Raw genomic sequence first — 22,606 nt, 5'->3', positions numbered from 1 at the left:
AATTGCCATTCAGTGTGTTATCCACCGTCAACATTTAGAAGCAAAAAATTTGAGTGATAGATTGCACCAATCGATTCAATTTGTGACAAAATAAGAAGCAATGCATTTGATGCAGCACAATTGTGTGATGAAAATGATGAAGACTTCCAACTATTGCTGATACATACCGAAGTAATTTGGTGGTCGGTGCATGTTTATGGAGATTTTATTTACTTTTTGACTCAGTCTTAGAGTTTCTGGAAAGTGAAGATGCCGATTGAAAAGGAAACAAGATCAATTTTAAAGCAAACATCGCGTTTATAACAGATGTGTTTAAGAAATTTAATATCCTCAACTTACAATTATAAGGGGACAGCCTCAATTTGATGAAAACGAAGAGAGTCAATTCAGTTTTCCTTTGTAAATTGAAATTTTTACAATTTTCAAACTAGTCACAAGTGCAAGTCAAATGCTTTGATGAAGATATTCATACGTACGATTAACATTGATTTGAAGATATTCTGTCGATAGAAATATCACTATGGATCATAAATCCATTTGATGAAACGAAAGTTAAGACCAGCTACACGAGCTTAGCACTAATGATGACATTAAAATTTTGGCTGCATGTATAAATAACGGACAAATATCCTGGACTATGGGAATTGTACAGAAGCTTCTGATCGCGTTTTTCTCGTCATATCTCGTCTAAAAAAGCTTAAGTGTCGCCAAAACCTTATTAATAAAAAAGGAGCAGATTGAATATCAGAGAACGGGTGAATTTTCGGTAAGTGAGCTACACCGTATAAGTGTGAGGAACAGGTCGTAGATCGTTTTGGGTACCTCTATCAACTAAAAGCAATTGCAGTATAAAATTAGTATGGGAACACGAATACTTGAACTGAAGACATCAATATTAACATTTTGTACTATTCTCCGAGAAGTGTCTCCTTGTTTTCATCCTGGTAAACATCTAACTCATGTGTGTAGACGATTTAGAAATCTGAAACGTCTTGACACTGTCTAGGAGGTGGTATTCGTATTGAGAACTAACCTCTATCTACTGGAGGGCTATTTGTATACTGCCAGTTATAGTGACATTCTGGGATCCCTTATATCTCACTACTCAGCCCAAAAATCCACCTCAGACAAGATAATGATCGTCTACAAAAATACGTGACTTAATGTTTCACCATGACCTGCGCAGTCTTCTGAAGGATCATTTCATACGAAACATTTGAATGTATTTCTAATCTCTGAACCATCATTAACCAACTGGAAATCGTTGAAATCATTATCAGCTTGCCTAACAGATGTCATGCTTTGATTACTGCAAGGGAAATCTATTGAGATACTTTTCACTCCTATGTTTTTGATACCATTATATCAAGTTTATTTAGACAATCATATTTTGTTTCCTTAACATCCAACTAATTCTCTTTTTCTGATGATTAATTTTAAGGAAATGTATAATATAAGATTATACAACAGAAAAGAATGCTGGACATTTCGATTGAGTACATTATTCTGATGTGTTTTAGAATTTTTTGGAAGATTCTAGAGAACGTTTTCAAGAGTTTACAATTGACAATAGACAAGAATAAGTCAAATTCATTCATATGATGTAATAAAATGCTTCTTTTTTAAAATATAACTCGAGGAAAAGATAGCCATTGCGGAAATATATGTTTAATCAATTTTCAGGAACAATATTAATATAAAACGTTACTTTATAGTAGCTCATAAGCCTCGAATTGACCGCAATCATATATGTTTGTTGTTTGCGAGACGTGCCGGCTCACTTGCGCGTGTATCTTAAATCGTGTAGATTTATTTTTCAAAATAAATGACTTTCGTTCCTCGCCTATCGCCACCCTTACTAAAAACCTTTTGGTTTTTATTCGGAGGCTAGAGGCCTCAATTTACACGAATGGCTACCTATAAATCTCGTTCTCTTACCTTTCCATCCGGGTTTGCAGTGACAGGAGCCCCTCACGCACTGCCCGTGACCCGAACAGTCTGCGATGCGGCAGTCTGTCTCGGGGATATCGCATTCTGGCCCCTTCCAGCTCTGTTCGCAGTGGCAGAGCCCGCCGCCGTATTGCCCGTGCCCCGAACATAACACCGGACAAACACCTGGAAATAACGTGGAGTTTAGTTTGTTTGTTTGAATAGAAAAAGTTTATTTGCAATGTGAAAATAGGTAAAAGTAATATCTGTTATTGTTCATTTCTAAATATTATATAGTAAACAACAAAACTAATCAATAACCAAATCTATGAAATTATATAGAGAACGTTGCATTGGTCATTTTGAAAGATGATGGTACGAGGGCTGCTATTTAAATTTATATATAGATAATTGAAAACAAATATTCATAATTGGATATTGTTTTTCAAAATATTTCGCATTGAGATGAATAAACTTTTGCATTCGTTTGAACCAATTGCGATTGAGGTACCTCCAAACATGTTATTTGAACGTATTAACCACTTCTTCAGGTGTAGGAAAACGTTGACTTCGCAATTTATATTTGATCTGAATAATAAGAAATTTTAGAGTGCCAAAAAGGACTGTACTGTACTGTGGGAGCCGCATGCACCATTTGCTTCGAAGTGCTTCGAGCTCGAACAACTTTTATTGGATTTGGCTCGTCTTGGAAGCTTCATAGAGTCCATTGTTGTTTAGTTTTGGATTAATATCCATGACTCGTCGCCTGTTACGATGTTTAAGACGTCTATTGAAGTACCGTGATTAATTTTTATCAGGATTTCTTCGCACCAATCGACACGAGCTTTTTTTTGAATGATTGTCGAATTATACGGTATCCAACGCTAATAAATCTATTTGGCAGTCCAATTTTCATGCAATATCAAATGTATGCGAGTGGAACTGCCCATGCGGGAATAAGAAAAAATCATTGGAGGCCAAGGGGCCAAAAAGTACGGCGGATGACGCATCAATTCGATGTTTTCACTGTTCACAAACGGTTTTGTTTGATTTGATATGTGAGAGCTCACATTAACGTAGTGGAGAGTCATTCAAGGTTTCCCTGATTTTCTAATACTTCTGGTAAACAAATACTGGTGCAATATTCAGAATTGAACGTTTATTGTTGCACTAATGTAACGGAGGCGACATGTCCAATTATTCCGAGAAAATAGGCAACGATTTGTTCAGAAATACTTCACTATTTTGTTGATAATTCATCGTTTTAGGTCCGTTTTATTTATTTACAGCTTTTCAAAATGTAATACCCTCTTGTACAGAGTTCTATCAATCAATAGATCACACATCATAAATTAGGAGGAAAACCATAATGACGGTATTACAACACTATATCCACCAATATTAACATATGGAACTGAAAGCTAGTTCTGAAAAACAGAACAAGAGATGAAGTACTTGAAGAAAATGGAGTAACGAACACAAAATTATACAATAACTATAACAAACAATACGTTACAAGGTTTTATAGTAGGTGGATTGTTGAGTATGAGACCAGCTGAAGCTATATGAGAAGAAGTATCAAATAACAGAGAGGTAGACCATAGGAAACTTGGTATCAAGAAAAATATTGGGAAAAATAAGGAAAACCTAGCATCAAATAATAACTATGACAAAAAATAAATAAGAGTGAGTGAAGTTGATTCGTGAAAAGAAAAAGTAGAAGGTGGTTATCAGTTCGTGGTAATAAAATATTAAACTGAATTTTTTTAATATATTCTTATATATTCTAAACCTTTATATATGTTTTTTTGATGTATCGTCTTGATTTCATTCCATTTTCGAAAAAAGAAATTGTTGAAAGAACAAGAACAAGAAAAATTGAAATTTCGATATATTGACTGGTTAAATTAGGTCATATTCTAATAGAGACCGAAAAAGTTAGGAATGCCAATATTTTCCTACTTTTTATCATAAGAGGCATTGAATCAAGACGATTTATCTAGAATATTAGGTTGGTAACGTTCTCTTCTCGATGATAGAAAGCTTTGCTTTATTTTTCTAATAAATTATGTTAGTACTGTACTTTGCCGTTTGTCGAGCAAGTAATATGGGAATTTTATTGTGCTGATTGCTTAACAACCGCACGTTTCAGAATTGGTATTCCGTTCTGGAGATTTTGCCCTCAAAGATGAAGGTTCTGGTTGGCCTACAGAAGTTGAATAATTGAATAGAATCATCATGTAACTATTCAAGAGGTTACAAAGAGGCTACATGTATAGCAAACAATAATTGAAAAAGACTTAAAATGTCTTGGGCTAGTTACGAAGCCTGATATTTGGGTACTTTGGGGTAATTGAAAGAAATTTTCAACACAAACCGATTCTTTATTGAAAATAATCATCTCTGGAGATGAAAAATGAGCCCTGTACATTAACTTAGTTCGAAAAAGATCATGGAGCAAATAGGATGAACCACCACAAATCACATCGAAAGCTAAAAACAACAAAAAAAGCTCATGCAGTCAGTAGAGTGGGATTTCAAAGTTGTTGTGTGTTTTGAGCTGCTTATAAGGAACCAAACGAACAATTCTGATTATTTTAGTTAGTTTAGTGCTCCACCACGAGGCCTCACACATCTTTCGCAACTCGTGGGAAACTATTGGAGCTTGGCACATACCCCATACAACCCTGACCTGGCACCATCTGATCACTATTCATTTCGAAGTTTGCAGAATTCTTTGAATAGTCAAATTTTCACAAATGACGTTGACCTTCAATCGCACCTGGTGCAGTTTTTTGCTATAAGGACCAGTTATATATGGGCGCGGAATCATGAAGCTGAAAGGAAGATGGCAAAAGGTGATTGTGCAAAACTGAAGAAGTGTTTTATTTCATACTACATTACTTTGTCGCCAACAATAATATAATATGAAGGAATATTGAAAAATGACTCATGTTAATTGATATAGAATTTCGATATTACTATTTATTAAATACATATGTTTCAAAAAACAATTTATGTCGATATTATCTCATTTTTGAAGTATCAATTGGGCAAATTGGAGAAGACGTTGAGTTTTTATGTAGGATATTACATGGATACCAAATCTGCTAAAGAAATAATATTTAAAAAAATTACCAAACAAGCCTGTTCGGGATTATAAGTATATCAATGAAAAAATTGATTCAAATAACCTTGGTATAATTTTTGTATAACTTTTAAATTTTTGAACAACAATTTCTATAAAAGTTTTACGCCGTTTGTAGCAATTAACCCTAACGTAACCTCAAACTTGATGAATTATTAAGCCATGCAGAAATTTTTTGATCATTTTTGATTTATGGGTTTCTTGATTCTATGTTTGTGAATCATTTCTAGAAATTCACATCATAATAATAAACGTACAAATATTTTTTCATATTACAAGAATGCCTTTCTTGTTTAATTATAGCTGTAACTACAGGAATCTTGAATCTTGAATCTTGAATTGCATGTTATGTGGTTGTAGAAACATTGAAGACGGTTTTAAATGATGTTCAAGACTATAAAATGCCAATCTGATTATGAACAAAATATTGACGGGTTAATAGAGAACAAAGAGTCAACAAAAGTATTTATGTCACTATGTGAAATATTTTTGTTTAGTCCCCGTTTATTTAAATCACAGAAATTATCAATTATTTTTTGCATTATGTTGGAATAATTTGTAGCAATGTATACTCTTTCATTGTATTAATGCGTCTAAATGTTTTTGTTTTAAGTCTCTTATTTTTAAAATTAGTTTTTCAATATATTTTGGAAGAAAGATGAAATTTGATGTTTCTACTTTTCTTTAAGTCTTTATCAAAATATGATATTGACATTATGAACATCAAAATAAGAGTAAAATCAAAATAGAAAATGTTCTACCAAGAAAAATCAATTCTTCCTTAGTCCTCAGTTCAAATATGTAGCAGTACTTAATCAATCAAATGATCTATAGCTTTTTCGTTCTTATGAATAATAAAAAGACTTAAATAATTTAGGTAAAATTCATAGCTCTACTTTGTAAATTCTAATAATACTACAAAGAATTTGATTGATTAAGTACTGCTACATATTTGAGATGTAAGGACTAAAGAAGAAAATAATTTTTTCTACGACCGTGCGTTTTAACCCACTTTCCCACACGCATTTTAGTTTTGAGTTTCACTTTCCCGCACTAGTGCGGGAAAGTAAAATTATACAAATTTTGACCTTATTAGATAGTTTTTTACTTCTGAGATTATAACTATTGTTACTACAGGTAAATAAATATTTACGAAATAGTCCATCAAATAAAATTTAAACTTTTTCTAGCTTTTTGTAGCATTTTTAATTTTTTGAAAATATGAAATAATACAGATATTTTTTATATAACCTTGTAATTGTTACTAAAACGTCAAAGTTGTTCAAAACGTCTTGAAAGTGACCGAATATGTGAAATCTTCTTGTAAATTAAACCACATTAAACCAAATCCGATACAATAATATTAATGGATTCATTCGACGAAGAACTTCCCGAAGCTATTTTGAAGGCTGCAAATGAAACTAATTCCGAGCTGTTACCTGCCAAATGACTTAAAACCGTTGCCGTCATCGTCATCTTTATGCGACCTGCAACCGATGCCATCCTCATCGACGTCATCTACCTTCCAGTTGAAACCAAATAACTCCACTGGACCGGCAATTCTTACCGGTCTACAGAATACAACAAATTGTGTTTTCAATATTAATATTTATAATAATTAGTAGTTTTTAGTTAAAGTTTTGTATATTATTATGTTTGTTGGAATAAAATAATTTTTGAAAAACGGGTTGGTATACTTTTTTTGTATATACGGTCGTAAAAAAAAATAATGTTCCTAACTCATGCGTAAATTGTCTTTCCCGCACTTGACCGCTTGCCCGAACTCCGCTCCGAGTCGTTCGGGACAACTGCAGTCGCGTGCGGGAAAGTATAACTTTCTGCACTTGTTAGGAAAATAACTATTCCTAGTAGAACATTTTCTATTTTGATTTTATTCTTATTTTGATGTTCATAATGTCAATATCGTATTTTGACAAAGACTTAAAGAAAAGTCAAAACTTCAAATTCGATCATTCTTCCAAAAACTATTGAAAATACTAATTTTAGAATAGAAGAGACCTAAAATCAAGAACATTTAGATGCATTAATATATCAAAAGTTCTAAGAAATTCTTTTATTGTTAAACAGCTTTATTGAACTTATTCGCTACTAAAATGTCTTATGTTGTAGGAGAACCACTTAAAACAATACAGTATCAAATCACGACTATATTTGACGACATATGTCTTTTTATGGGGAAAAAGTGGACGTTTTTGATAAAAATAATGTTAGAAATAAAAAATTGAGAAATTTTCATGATTATAGTAAATGCTTGTTGCATAAAAACAAAACAAAAATATCTTATAAAAACAAACAAAGTGAATATCTCAATTATCAGTGATTGTACTAATTGTACAATTTTCTAATTCTCCATTTCCTCTCCAATTTATTTGTTCAATTTTTATAAATTAGTGAAAGGTAAATGACAAAGAGGAAAAATGAATGCCCTTGATAGGCACGCACTCATTCGCTTTTTTATGGATTTCTCAATGTCAAAAACATTGTCAGAAACTTATTTTCTTTTAGGAAAATTGTTTATTTTTAAAAAAGGTACGAGCTGAATCTAGCAAAATCTGTTAGGTCACACGTGGATCTATAAACTGGAAGTACCTGATAAATTTACTGGAAAAAGTGTTTAAACAAAACTATTCCAGATATAGATTGATTTTTAGCAAGAATTGTGTATTGTCGATTGTAACGCTTGAAATATAGATTCAAAATATATGTATCAACAAGAAATAAGGTAGGAAGTCCAAGATTTGAAAGATTAACGATGCTACTGGAGGTTCTATTAACTTTTATTACAGTTAGAACACGAAGAAAAATTAAACGCCACTACTTGTTATATTCAATTATATATCGAACAATTGTTTGAAAGGACCAAAAAAATTCTTACTTCTGTTATAAAAACCTTGAAAACCCTCTTATGGTAACAAATTCTACTGAAGACAATCACCTAAATGTTGGAAAGACCATTGAGGAAGAGTTAAATCACAATAAAACTCAAATCAAGCAGAAAAAAGGGAATAAATGTGTCTCTATGTCCTTTAGAATGTTAGAAAAGGAAGTTAGTTTTATCCTTAACGTGGTTTTGCTATTGTGAAGACAATTTTTATATATAGAGTGTATAGTTTTGCTTTTACAATATCAAGTAGTATGTATTTTGAGTTCCAATTCTAGTGATTTTACATTAGCTAATTTTGTTCGTATCATGCTAGAAAAATTGAGCTGAAAACTGTGATTGTATTATTAGAATATTCAGAAGCAATTGTCTAGACGCCAAATTGCTCACCATAATCTATTGTAGTGGTTATTATACAGAGAACATTTGACTAAATACACAAAATAACCTCAAGCTTTATATAAAGTTGGATGAAACTTTTAGGTAATCGCAAACAAGTTATTGTTAGAACATTTTGAATATTTAATATGCTAAAACAAACAGTTTTCGAATAAGCTATTTAAACAATTTCACGTTTCAATGTGTGCTTCTAACTAATAAAACTTGATTTCTAGTGGTACAAAGTTATATCCTCTGGAATCATGAGTATAATGAGAAAGCTGCCTTAGAATTTCATTCAATTTAAATTGAAACGTAGCTTTAAATAATTATAATGAACTAACTTATACTGCTTTTTTAAAAAAATTCAAACTCAACACAAAAATGACAATTTACACCTCATAGTGGAGCCCAGTGCTGGAGAGGAGAAAATTATTGAGGCTGTGGAAATGGACTACTTGAGAAGATCGTGTAGGATGTCCAGAACTAATTGGAGATATACGACGAAGAACAGGTCGAGTAAACACAAGTTCAAAGAGAATATAGACTAAGCAACTGCTCTGGTACGGTGATAATGATGGATCAAAAAAGGTGGCCGAAGGAAGCTTTGATGTATCAACCGCAGAATACAAAAAGACGATGAAGACCATCAAGAACCTCGAGTGAAGAAATTGAACAGATTATGAAAGATAGAGGATAGATAGAAAAGTGTGTCGTACAAAATATAAAATGGAAGCTGTAGAACCCACGCTATATATGTATATATTGATTATCTTGTGAGCAAATTAACTTTTTATTTTATTTTAAATAAATGGAGGTTGTTATAAAAAGCTAAAAGGAATAAAAAATTATATTTGGAAATCAGGATAATTGGTATCAAGTTTAAAATCAAATAAACCGTTATTGGAGTGCATCAAACTTTACGATGAAGCAATTTTGGTATTTTTTCAGTTGATAAATCCTTGTATACTGTTGTTTCTGGAATATATCGCTCTCCACTACTCATATTTTCTCAAAACTCCTTATTAACTAGTATGGAAAGTCTCAATTAATGATTTTTTTAGGTTTCTGGTTTGATTACGACGCGACAACCATTGTAAGGCTACAAAGGATACTGTCTCAAAACGATTCTCTCATTTTGTGTAATTGAAATATCTCCTCAAAATTAATTATTTTTTAATTTAAACTTGTAGTTGTTTGCAGAAGCGAGAAAAAAATGGCTATAACCCCAACCAGCTAAGGAATAAGCTTTAAACCTTTTCGAAACTTCGTAATTGTTTCCGATAACTACTTGATTCTAATTTAAAAGTATTTGTCTTGGCGGAGTGCCTACAAAGTTATGCTGCGGTATTTTTCTTAACACGATTCCGGCATAAGGCCAGAGAAGGTAAGGAAAAACTAATTTCAAACTCACTTATCTTCTGAGGATTAATTTATAAAGGAGTAGGAGGAAGGAGTGGCGCTGCGCCTTTTCAACCATGTCTTTAAATTACACGCGAAAGGGAGGATAGATAAATACTTCAGTTTTCATTTTATGTTTTTACGTTGAACCGAAAAGTTGTTTGACGAAACAAGAAGCAAATATTGAAAATGAACAAACAAGTTCATAAAATCGTTTAAAAATTTATATTTCTGTGCTTCTAATGGGTTTTTTCTACGTCCGTTATATTAATCACGGTTTTTTTTCATTCATTTGGATTCATAAAGAATGTAATTTCTAAATTGGTCAAAAAGTGTCAAAAAAGTACCGTAGCGGTTCATTTTTTTTACGCTTTTGCTTAAAAAAAGTGCCGTAACGTGTTATTTTTCAACACGATTATGAAATTGTTTTATAAAAATTGTCAATTGGTTTCTCTGATAATATGTTTTTGATATTCTTTGAAGAAAAGCCGTTTTGTGTCTAATTAGAAAGAGTGTAGTATTATTATTAGTGATGGAGTAATAGAAGAAAGTTTAAACTGCACACCAGAAGATGTTGTTGAATCGGCAACAACAGCGATTATGAATCATCTCCCTGAGAAATCCAGGGAACAGTATTTAATGGAATATAATTCTTTTATGGAGTGGCGTACTAAAAAAGGCATAAACAGCTTCAAAGAAGAAGTGTTACTATCTTACTTTGGAACAAAGTAAAAAATATGGATGTCTTCGTGTCACGACGGATTATTTACGGAACAAATTATAAGAATAAAAAAAATGGAAAAATATTGGTTTCAGGGCTTTAAATGTTCATGAAAATGCACTCATTCATGTATAAATGATGATAACTTTTCCCAAATAATCAAATGAAATTTTTCTATATTTTTTTAATAATCTACACAAAAAAAGAATAGATTGAAAAAAAATTTATATAAAAATGTTGATTTATTATGTTTTTACAATTAAAAATAATAACAATTTCTTTAAAAATTGACCTTTTCTCACGAATAATAGTTTATACCTTTTTTATTAAGTAATCATTCAAGTTATGTGAACAAAAACATTCTTAAAATCACTTATTGTAATTAAGTGTACAATATCAGAAGTTAACTTTGAAAAATTTAAAATTTTCATTAATGGAAAAATCCACCTAACACCCCCTAACCCAACCTAAGCTAACCAATATAAGGTTTCATTTCCATATTTTAAAAAAAATTCATCGAAATCCGATGATTTTTCGATTTTCGTAAACGAGGGGACTGCGAAAGTATAAAATTACCCTTTTTGCAATATAGAAATGGAAAATGCAAAACACAAGTTGTAGGTATCAATACATTTTGAAAATTCCCTCGCTTATCGCAACATATTTGAATTTACCTAATCCAAAAAACTACACTGGGCAGACATTTCGCCGCTCTTCGGAGTCTCTATTAGTGGATTCCGGTGGTGATATAATTCAACTAAAGAAGCACGGTGGGTGAAAATCCAACACAATTGCAGAGGGTTGAGTAAACGACTCAATAAAAAACAAAATGGATTTCGCTGTGACAATTTTAACGGAAACAACTTCAAGCAACATTGAAAATGTTCGCGACCTTACCAATAATTCATTAAACACTATTACAACTATAAACCATGTTATTTCTTTGAACTCGTTAAATGTTGCCAATTCAAGTACTAATAGTAATGTATATTCTTCTTCACTTTAAATTAATGATGCTCTCAGTTGTACTTTGGATATTACTATTACAAAATGAAAATTGATAAAAGTTTTGTCCAATTTTCTTAAGTCTACGGATGTACAAAAAATTTGTGTGAAACTCGTGAGTGCAGTAACTTTTTTCACTTGTAGGAATTGCCGTCCTACCCGTGAAAAAAGTACTACTTTTTCCACTTGTTGGATGATTAACTATTTATATATTTGACAAAAGCATTCAATTGAGGATTATCAAAACAAATCCCTTAAAAAATCATTACAAGTATCGAAGCCTACTGATAATACAAGGGAAATTTATTGCTTCAATTGATGTTAGTGTTCATTAATAGAGTGATACTTACTCTAGGAACTAGAATCCGAAATAGGTTAGTTCAAACAATACAATACATCACTTCTGTGATGACACATTGACTGTCGAAGAAAATATACATTTCACTGTATCTTAAATACAAAAAGAAGTGGTTATCATTGGCACATACGAGGATGGTTCCAGAAGTACCTGGCCCAACAAAGAAAACATAAAAATTTTGGAAAGAAATATATTTAATTTTTAAACGTTAATTCCATTTATCAAAAAGTATATTTCTCATAGTTCAAGAGTAAGCCAATGAGTGATAAAATTCAGATAATAGAGTGGTTGATAAAATTATCGATAAAAAATTTGGACTGAGGCGATCTGAGGCTCCAATATGAATAGAAGCACCAATAAAGTTGTTAACCTTCCATTAGGCGCGCGGGTATTTCTAACGTATTTGGTCGCGTTGTATCTAGCAGATACATATAACAAATAAATTTTTTCTTGTTATTATTATTTTTAATATATTGATACAGCAAATTTTATATGAATACTTCTTTTCTCCACATTTAATTCAACATTTCTGCAAGTAAAAAAAATAATTATTTTATATGTAAAATGTGTAAAATTTTAATTAGGTTATCGCCAGAACTAGGTTTAAAGTTGATTTATTCAAAATATTTTACAAACTTATAAAATTAATCGGAGTAATCACCCTCTTCAGCTTCTTCATTATAACATTTATTACAAATCTTATTTGTATGGAGATTTATACATAAATGAATTCCACATTTTTTAAAACAATATGCAGACACTGACGTTTTCTTATTTTCTACATAGCATGGTTCGCATCCCTTTCTTTTACTTGGTCCAGGTGTTGCATCTTGAGCTTCTTGTTGTGCTTCCAAGGTTTTGTAATTTTTGAGCAAATCTTTGGTTTGTCGTGGAAGACTTTTTATTTGGGCCCTCACTTTTAGTTGTTCGTCTAGCAAGGCTAGTCCTAATTTTTTCAAATATTTTCTTCTTGTGACAAACGTATTTTTATTTCCAAGAAATATCACCGGCGAGTTGATTCCAGCTACGTTCAGTAAATGGTAAAAAATTACCATAGGCCACCTCTTAGTTGATTTAGCAACATTATAAGTAGCGCAAAGCTTGTCGACCACATCAACATCGGATTTTGTGTTGTTATAAAATGATTTGGCTTTTTTGAAGCATCTTCTTCCACTTCGTTCGACGCCACATGCAAACTGGAAATAAGGACTACGGTTTTTCCTTTTTTCGGGACATATGAAACTAACTTTTAATTTTTTGTATATCCAAATAAACAAATAAACACTTAAAAACAATAAAATTTACGTTTGAATAATTAAAAAACGTCGAAATGAACGAGAACTTATCCCAACTAAATCTGAATATAAACTGCCGCTTTTGGTCGCGCTGTATCTAGCAGATACAAATCCGGCGGTCGAACGGGTTTAGGGTAACCAGGGGTTGTAAAAGTGAAATCAGCCGATTGTACTTCTAGGAAAGGCTTCGAGATACATCTGCCGAGAACTACTGCAAATCTCCATTTTCTAGAGATATTACATAAATAAATATTTAGCAATACACGCGCGACTAATGGAAGGTTAAGTTCATAATAGGTCACTGAAGATGATAACTTGGTTAGAGAAACACACGTCAAGTAGTATATTGTTAGTATGTGTATATGTTGTGATAGTGAATAGTTTATTTAGTACGAATTAAATCAACGATACCACAAATACGTCTCCACTTATATCCAAATATTAATAATTCATTGTTTATACAGTGAACAGTTATTCAGTTACCGTGATTTTAGCTATATTCACATAGATTCACATAGATTCACATTTGTTATAAATTTCAAAATATGGCGGATACCATTACCAACCGCCATTTTTAAAAGTACCTGCTTAAGAACGAGTCATATAGAGACTTGTAGAATTCTATAATTCAATATAATAAAGTGATGACAGTGCAGTTCATACAACTTATTTTCTCGTAGTGAAACTTGATCATAATTTTCTAAAGTTATCAGCAAACATGTGTAAAAACATCCTGTTAACAAGTATGTGGACATCCTGTTAATATAATAACTATCATTTAATTACACTCTACTGTATTCAGCATCTTTCCATTTATTTAATATTTGTTAATTCATAGATACAGTCAGTCTTCATTCTACCACCTATTGTTGTAGTCATCGAGTAAATAAAATTTTTAAAAAAGTAAATATTTACTTTTGAAATTTTACTCACGGGATCTTTTATTGTGATTTTAATATACTTTATAACGTCGGCGTCGCATTGAACTGAAACTTGGAACACTTCTGAAGGATTTATATCAATACATTTTGATTAATTCATCTCATTGTCATGATCGTTTTTAGGATTATGATCTCCACTCAAAACACTCCCCCGTTCCACTTTGTTTTTTTTATTATAAAAAGGGTTGAAAAAATTTTGATACTTTTTGAAAGATTTTGCAATAGAACATCCATTTTTTCATTTTGTATCTGCCTCTTTCAACATTATCAATAATTTGATTTGACAAATTGATAAATAACATAGAATTACCGCTTCTTGATATTCTCATATTTTTTATTATCTAACTAGCTTTTACCCGCGCTTCGCTCGCACCGAATCCATTAAATAAGTATCAGAAATCATTATAATAGACAAGAACGAACTCTGTAGCTATATTAGAACCTGAGATATAGATCTTTGAATGTAGAAAAATTGCCAAAAACCTACAAAAATCCATAACTCCACATTGAATGTCCACGCCTAGCTCCTCTCCAACTCATCCGATTTAAGTGTTCAAAAACTCAAAAGAAAGAAGGTATTTCAGCGAGTGTTTTTGAACTAAAACGAACTCTGTAGATATATTAGAACCTGAGATATTGAGGATAGAACGTGTGTATGTGAAAAACTCCCATAAGAACTGTACAGGGGGAAATCGCATTTGAGTATAACTTGAGAATGGTGAAAATTAGATGAAATCCGATGGTTGATGACCGATCTGTGAATCAATACCTTTCATTGAAAGAAAAAAATTAAGCAAATCGGTTGGGTAGAATGCCTGAACGGACTCGGAATGGAAATCATCAATTTTTTCAATATATAAGATTGTCTACAGCTATGTAAGTACGTGAGGTAATAAGCCATGAAGACATCGATCTGAGTAATTTAGATTGCAAAACTGTATCTTAATGATGTTCGTATTGTTTGTTGGACTCCAAAAAGGAGTTATGATGATTTTGCATACAAACTCTAATCTCTTTAGCCATATTTATCTACTCTAAGTTAGGCTCCGGCATTGATAGAGTTATTTCACATCTTATTGGGGTAATCAATAGTTGTTAATCGTAATAATAGTCCAGAGAAAGTGTTTTTATAACATCTACAAACTAGACTAGAGTAGTGACGCCTGTTGTAGGAATATCAACTGTGTAAAACTGATATAGAATTGGTTCTAGCGCGATGCCTTGTGGTACCCAAGATTTCATCAATACTAAGTGAATTAATTTTCATTTTGTACGGAAGACCTTTCCGGCAAACTTTTTCAAAGGCCTAGGGAAACATCAACGTAAGCTGCAAAGCTATCTATCTATCTAGATAATTTTTTTTAGATTCTGAAGATACCTTCATGTAATCTGTAACTATTTTATTATTACTTTTATATCTATTCAAGATTTAATAGAACTTTAATGGAATAATAACTTTAATTTTTTGTATTTTGTATCCCCAAACTCGAAATTAATTATAGAAAACTTTGAAATCTGATTTATCAACTCGAATCAGAATCCCTAGGATTAGACGTTACATATTGTGTCCAAAATCGTCGTTAACATCAATTTATCTTCCGGATATAACATTCTGAATTTCTTTTAATATGTTATATACTTTTTTGAATTGACTCTGACAACCAATTTCCTATCTTTCTATTGAAAATTGAAAAATTGATTTTACGAAAGGTAGAAACTTTCCTGTATAAACATTAAGTATGTTGAAACGTTTCAGTTAAATGCTTCTTTTTATATAACACAAAAAATGCCGTTTAACAGGAAAATGATGAATTGTTAACCAGAATTTTTAAGCGTTTTTTTTTTATATTTAAAGAAGATATTTTAGATGTCACAGAGAAAATCAAATATGGTTTCTACGTGATTATTATATAGCGTGTCCAATAAAAGGTGACACAGTCTTTAGGATAGGTAGACAGCTGGCAAATAATAGGGGTATGCTCAGTAAAAAATTTTTGTATAATGCATTTTTTAGGATTTTGCCTAAACTACTGGCAACTTTTTATACGAATATATTTTGGGACTTGATACATCTCTTAAACATTACTTTTTAAACCAAAGAGGGATTCCTGGTGTAACTGGATACTGTGCACAGTTTTTGGAATATTTTAAGTTTAAAATTATGAAACAATAATGGATGCTTTTCTGAAGTGATGATAAAATTATCAATTTGAAAAACTCACAAGACAAAAATTGAAATGAAGATTGAGAATCTAGGAAAGAATTGAATTCAATCCGTAGTATCCTCAATTCTTATTAATTAATCCAAATGATCAAAGATTATCTATGATTTCATTAAAATAACGTTGAATTCTAATTTTTCATGTAACTGAACCTCTATAGTACGGACAGTGTTGTCAGTGATCTTCACAAAATAATAAAAAATCTCACCCTTCTTCTTGGTACGACATGTTTTCAATAATAAAACCCTCTTGTTTCGAACATCCTGTATATTATATAAAGTGATATATCTTGTAATATTGCCAATATAAGAATAACTTTTTCCAGCAACTAAACGGATGTACAAACGGGATCTTCAATTTCCTTGAGTATACCGCAAATTGTTATGGTATATGTAGAAGAGAAAATACTGGATGATATGGATATTGATGTAGTGTTTTCCAGAAGATACGTTGACGACTGTTTAGCGGTAATTCCTCGTAACAAATGCAATACATTTCTTGATAACTTCAATGAATTTAACCCAAGTATCCAATTTACTTTAGAAATTGAAAACAACAACAAAATTAATTTCATAGACACGACACAATAAAAAATTAATATTATACGAAAGAAACATAATATGGAAAATATCTTAATTTTATTTCAAGCCATCCCAAATCACAAAAAACAACGTCGATTAACAGATTGAGCATTAAAATTAACTTCTCCAAAATATCACCATGAAGTAATAAAAAAACCCACAAAAATTTTCGCATCACTGGTATTTTAGGATATTTTTAATGCTTAATTTTAGTTTTTTGGGACAATCTGTATATGTATCCACTTAATAGATATTTCTGGTTTCTTATCATGGGCAATAAAATATCACAATTTCTTACAAATTTCTTTGGAAGCAAAAATGCTGGAGTAAATCATTTCTCTCTTGGAGAATGCATTGAGATCGAGAACTTTCTAAACAAATTGTGTTATTCTATAGTGAAAATTTGAATTTATTTTGTTAATAATGGATGTGCCTCAACGTTTAACAAGACATGTGACGAATGAAGAAGCCACTAGAATCATCGCATTCATACAAGATGGCCGCAGTCAAAGATACGTCGCCGGGGTAATTGCAGTTCAACAAAGCACCATATCCATCATATCCACATATCCACAGGCCAGCTAACCAGAAGATCCGGATAAGACCGCGGAAGGGTAACTTCGGTAGTAGATGATCGTTATTTGAGGTTAACGGCGTTAAGAATTAGGCATACCACCCTGGCTGCTCGTAATGTCCGAATAAGCCTACAAACAGTTCAAAATAGGCTGAGAGAAGCTGTTATACGAGCCAAAGTGCCAGCTAGAGGTCCACGTCTTACCAGAGAACATCGAGTAGTAAGATTGGAATTTGCTCGAGAACACGCAAATTGGAATATTCAAGATTGGTCCAATATTTTATTCACAGATGAATCAAGATTTTGCCTGTATTCATTAGATAAGCGTGTACCAGTTTATAAGCGACGTGTTGAACGGCACGATCAGATTAATTTTTGTCAAACTGAAAGCTTTGTTGGTGGCTGTATCATCGTTTGGGGAGGAATTTATTTCGAGGGTTGCACGGAGTTAGTACTAGTGAATGATGGAAGACTAAATGCTGACAGGTACATAACCAATATCCTCGAATCCCATGTAGTGGTATATGCTTCATATCGGTGACAACTATGTGCTAATGCACGATAATGCTCGTCCACACGCTGCTAGAGTGGTTCGGCAGTACATAGAAGAGGTCGAGATACCCATCCTGAATTGGCCTGCACGTAGCCCGGACCTTAACCCAATAGAGCATGTCTGGGACTATCTAGGATGGCAAATTCAGCAATATCCAGCATCAATAAGAACACTAGATGATCTTCAAAATATTCTTTGTAACATCTGGGAAAACATGCCGCAAGAATACGTCCAGAACCTGTTTAGAAGCCTTCCAAGACGAATGGAAGCTGTAATTAGAGCGAGGGGCGGCAACACACGCTATTAGAAATTCATTGGCTGGTTTAAGTTTAAGCACCATTCATTTTTTTGTATAGATGTTTTATACAATTTTTTTGATATTCTCTATGTTTTGATAAATCCAACTTCTTGTCCTCTGTAGATTAAACTGATACAAAATAAATGTTGAAACAAGCGTATCTATTGGTGTTTTAATTCGTAATGATAATAAAATTCGAAAAGCAGGCAATACATTTAAAATATTTTAAAAATAATGAGTGATGCGATAATTTTTGTGGGGTGTATACTTCGAAGAATAATTAATATCCAGAAAATCAGATCAATAGAATCATCCGTCAACGTACATACAAATTGAACAATAACAACAATCTGAAATATATATAAATAAATAAAGGAATATATATATATATATATATATATATATATATATATATATATATATAGATAGATAGCACACCCCTATACATACCAACTATCAGAAAAATTAAAATACATTTTATCGAAACATAACATCAATATAAGTCATAGATCACACAACACATTATCCCCACTTTTCACTACACTAAAAAACAAAACTAAAGACGCTAAGAAATTAAATATTATATATTCCATACCATGTTTGAATTGTCCTAAAAAATATATAGGAATGACTACAAATATTTAAAGAACAGAATAAATGGTCACAAATATACCAAAAATGCATCGACTGCTCTACATAAACATGAAAAAAATGAACATCATCAATTTGATTTAAAAAAAAAACAAAAATCTTAGCTCAAGACACGAACTAACAAAAATTATTAATCAAAGAAATCATACACATGAAGCAAGATGAATGTTCTGTGAATGATAGACTAGATATAAAAAACCTCAACCAAATTTACCATAAATTGATTAATTAGTTTATTTCAAACTTCCTGGTATAATATTGTTTTATTGAAATTTCGAGCTAAATACACTGATTCTAATATTAATTTTAACAATGTTTTTGAGATACCTACTAATATGATTTTATCTATTTTACAAATATTTTATTCATCATATATTAATAGTTAAGTTATACATATAAATGTGATATTTCATCGAAATGTTACTATTTTATACAAGCAACCTACCAACCCAAGAAATTAGAAACAGGAAAAAAAAAATAAATTATCTTGACTCATATTTATCTCAAAATTATAATAATAGAATGAACATTGAAGCAAAATTGTGATAATAACATTGAAATAGGTTACAATTTCTATACCTAGAAATAGATTTGTACTTTTTTTTGTCTCTTATTTCTATAGCTTGGATTATAGTCGTTTTTGAATTCACGCCCCATTACCAATAGATTGAATATGCCTCTGTACGAGTATCACTATGAATCGAACTATTCCTTTCAAAGTTTTCTTAAAGGTTTCAATTTGCAATGTCTTTAATATCAATGTCTCAAAATTCATATTATAGAAATGCAATATGCGTAAATTGGAAACCGTGATAATTTTTATAAACGAAACATAAAACTTTTTTATTGTTACAAAACCATTAAACTGTTCATTTTTATTTATAGAGTATTAACTTTTGTCCATAGAACTCCCAACCGCGTTGTATATAGGCATCAACTAAATTGTCGAATTTTCACGTCCCATTTAACTTTTATTAAAGCTAACCCAGATTAATTCTACCAAATTAAATCCGTAGTGATACGGCCATACAATTAAAACAGTAGAAACTTTTAGTTTTGTTTTTTAAATCTTCCGTATACCACTATTCCAACTGACAACCAATAAATGTATTCTTTTAAAGCTTCATCAATTGATTTTATAGTAATTTAAAATATTTGGTTGTGGTGTCACAGTCCGATCGGATATTCGACAGTATTTATCAGATTTCGATGAAATTTCGATTTTTTTCAAAGTATACAACACAAAGGGTCGTTAATTCTATCTCCTTTTCACTTATCACTTCCTTATTCTAAAATTGTGATTATATAAAGAGTGTTTTTAAATGCATGTGACAAAATTCAGGAAGTGATTGTTCGTATGAAATTGAGATGGCTCTTTTCTATTACAAAATTCCTATTTTTCACCGTTTAGTGCCAAAATATTGAAAATATGGGTTCGTATTGCAAGCATAGGGAAAATAATCAGTTATCAAGCATTCGTCGCCGGAGATGCTGAAAAACATATCAGTTCTTGAATCAGACATATGGTTTTCCTGCAAATAAAATTGTCATGGATTTTACCGAATTTTCTACTCGTCATAATTTTTTTTTTCTGAAAACTGGGAACTTTTCTGAAATCCCCATATCATTTGACCGCCATGTGCGGAATTTGGTAGAAAACGGAGACAAAAAGGTTTTTTTTTCCATTTTCTACCCCTTTGAAATATCGAATTTCGTTCCGAATGCTCAAATTCAAAGCTTTATAACTCGCTTTGCAAACCATGGAGAAGAAGGTATATTTTTTCTATGATAGTACCTATTTTTTTGTTCTAATTTTTGCACATTATAATGTTTCAGTTTCTAATCTGTAGATAATATGAATTTTCATGTGGATTTTTTTGAGAAATAAATTTGTCTCAACTTTCACCCTGTATAATACGCTTATGTATAAGATTATATTATTGTAGTATTGAATTTATTCAATTTTATACACAGGTATGACAACAATATTCCGAAAATTTCTCGATTTTGTTCCAAAATCTTGAAATTATGGTTTCTCATTAAAAGTATGTGAAAAATGATCAGATATCATATAGTTTTCGCCAGAGATTCTAGAAAATATATCAGTTTTTGACCCGGACATGTAGTTTTCACAAAAATCAAATTTTCATGAATTTTCCAGAATTTTCCCCTCGTCATAATTTGTTTCCTCCAAAACTGACGACTTTTATCAAATCTCCATACCATTTGAACCCCATGTGCAGAATTTGGTGAAAACCGGAGACAAAAGTTTTTTTTCCCCATTTTCATTCCACACATTCCTTTGAAATGACGAATTACAATATTTCAGTTTCCAATCTGTGGATAATATGAATTTTTATGTGGATTTTTTTGAGAAATAAATTAATCTCAACATTCATCCTGTATAATACGCGTATGTATGAGATTGGAGTATTGCGATGAGACTGTTGAGTAAGTTGGAAGTTTTCTCAATCGATTGATGCTATGAAGACATCCGTATCTCTCATTGTATCGAATTTATTCAATTTTATACACAGGACTTTTAAACCCATAGCTTGTGTGTGTGGAAGTGTTTCCTTGCACTCTTCTACATTTTGCTTTCGTTTTCCAGTCCTGAATTCCTCTCCCTTTCTCTCCTAGGTCTCTCATCACCTCTGCGTATCCATCTTTTCCTTGGTCTTTCTTTATTTTTTGTTCTTCCTTATTCTATGTCCATCATTGTTTTTGTTGCTCTAAGATCTGACATTCTCTATATGAGACCCAGCCACTTTATTGTTTTCTTTAGATTCCTCATTTTAATATTTGTTCTCCTCAGCATTAATTTTTCCTCCTTTTCACCTCCTAGTATCCTTCTTTCCCATATATCTAACTTCTCTTTCTCTGTTTTATTAAGAATCCACGTTTCACCTCCGTAGCTCACTGTTGGTTTTATTATTGTTTTGTATGGATGTAGCTTTGCTTTTCTGGAGACTATTTTGGTTCTTATTATGGCATTCACCACTCCCAAATTGTTCACTTGCCCTTGTCATCCTCGCTTCCAGATTTTCTCCTTCGTCACCTTCGTCTTTGATAACCAACCCAAGATATACATAACTTTGAACTTGTTCTAAGTTCATTGCATTTTCTTCGTTCAGTGGTATTGACAAACTTCTCATTGTTTTTTCCGTTGACTCGTAGATTCACTGTCTCTCCTATTTCTATGAAGGTTCTGCAGGTTTACATAAGCTCGTTATTCGATGTTGAAAGGATTACTACATCATCTGCGTATCGCAGTAATAGCGTTGTCCTTGTTTTTAGTATCCTTGTTCAGTTCACACCGATTTCACGTACTTTCCATTCTAATATTGTATCGAACAACGTAATGGGTAAAGGATCACCTTGTTTCAGTTCTATGTTGTTCTGGACACATTCTGATATTCTTTGATTTGCCTTCACCTTCGTTTCTGTATATTCGAGTGTCATTTTCGTAACTTATAAGCTTTTTTAGAATACTAAGATCGTTCAAAATGCTGTACAAATGGTTTCTGTTCACAGTATCTTAGGCTTTTTGAAAATCAATGAAGACTGAGTAAATTAATTCGCATACCCCATTATTTACGCTTGCCTTAGAGTGAGAATGTGGTCTTTGACTAATTTTCCAGATCTAAGC

General features: G+C 31.7%; 1 protein-coding gene across 9 annotated transcripts in view; it reads right to left on the bottom strand.

The window, feature by feature from the left end:
- The window catches only part of LOC130446940 (teneurin-a), a 556,419-nt gene that overhangs the window by 106,684 nt on the left and 427,129 nt on the right, over window positions 1-22,606 (bottom strand). For all 9 annotated transcript variants that reach the window (XM_056783483.1, XM_056783489.1, XM_056783488.1 and 6 more), the window contains one exon: window positions 1,939-2,115. In XM_056783483.1, coding sequence (XP_056639461.1) covers window positions 1,939-2,115 — 177 coding nt within the window. The remainder of the gene's footprint in view (window positions 1-1,938; window positions 2,116-22,606) is intronic.

This window comes from Diorhabda sublineata, chromosome 7 (genome assembly GCF_026230105.1).
Source record: "Diorhabda sublineata isolate icDioSubl1.1 chromosome 7, icDioSubl1.1, whole genome shotgun sequence".
In the NCBI taxonomy this organism is placed as follows: domain Eukaryota; kingdom Metazoa; phylum Arthropoda; class Insecta; order Coleoptera; family Chrysomelidae; genus Diorhabda; species Diorhabda sublineata.
This window is presented reverse-complemented; position numbering and strand designations above follow the sequence as displayed.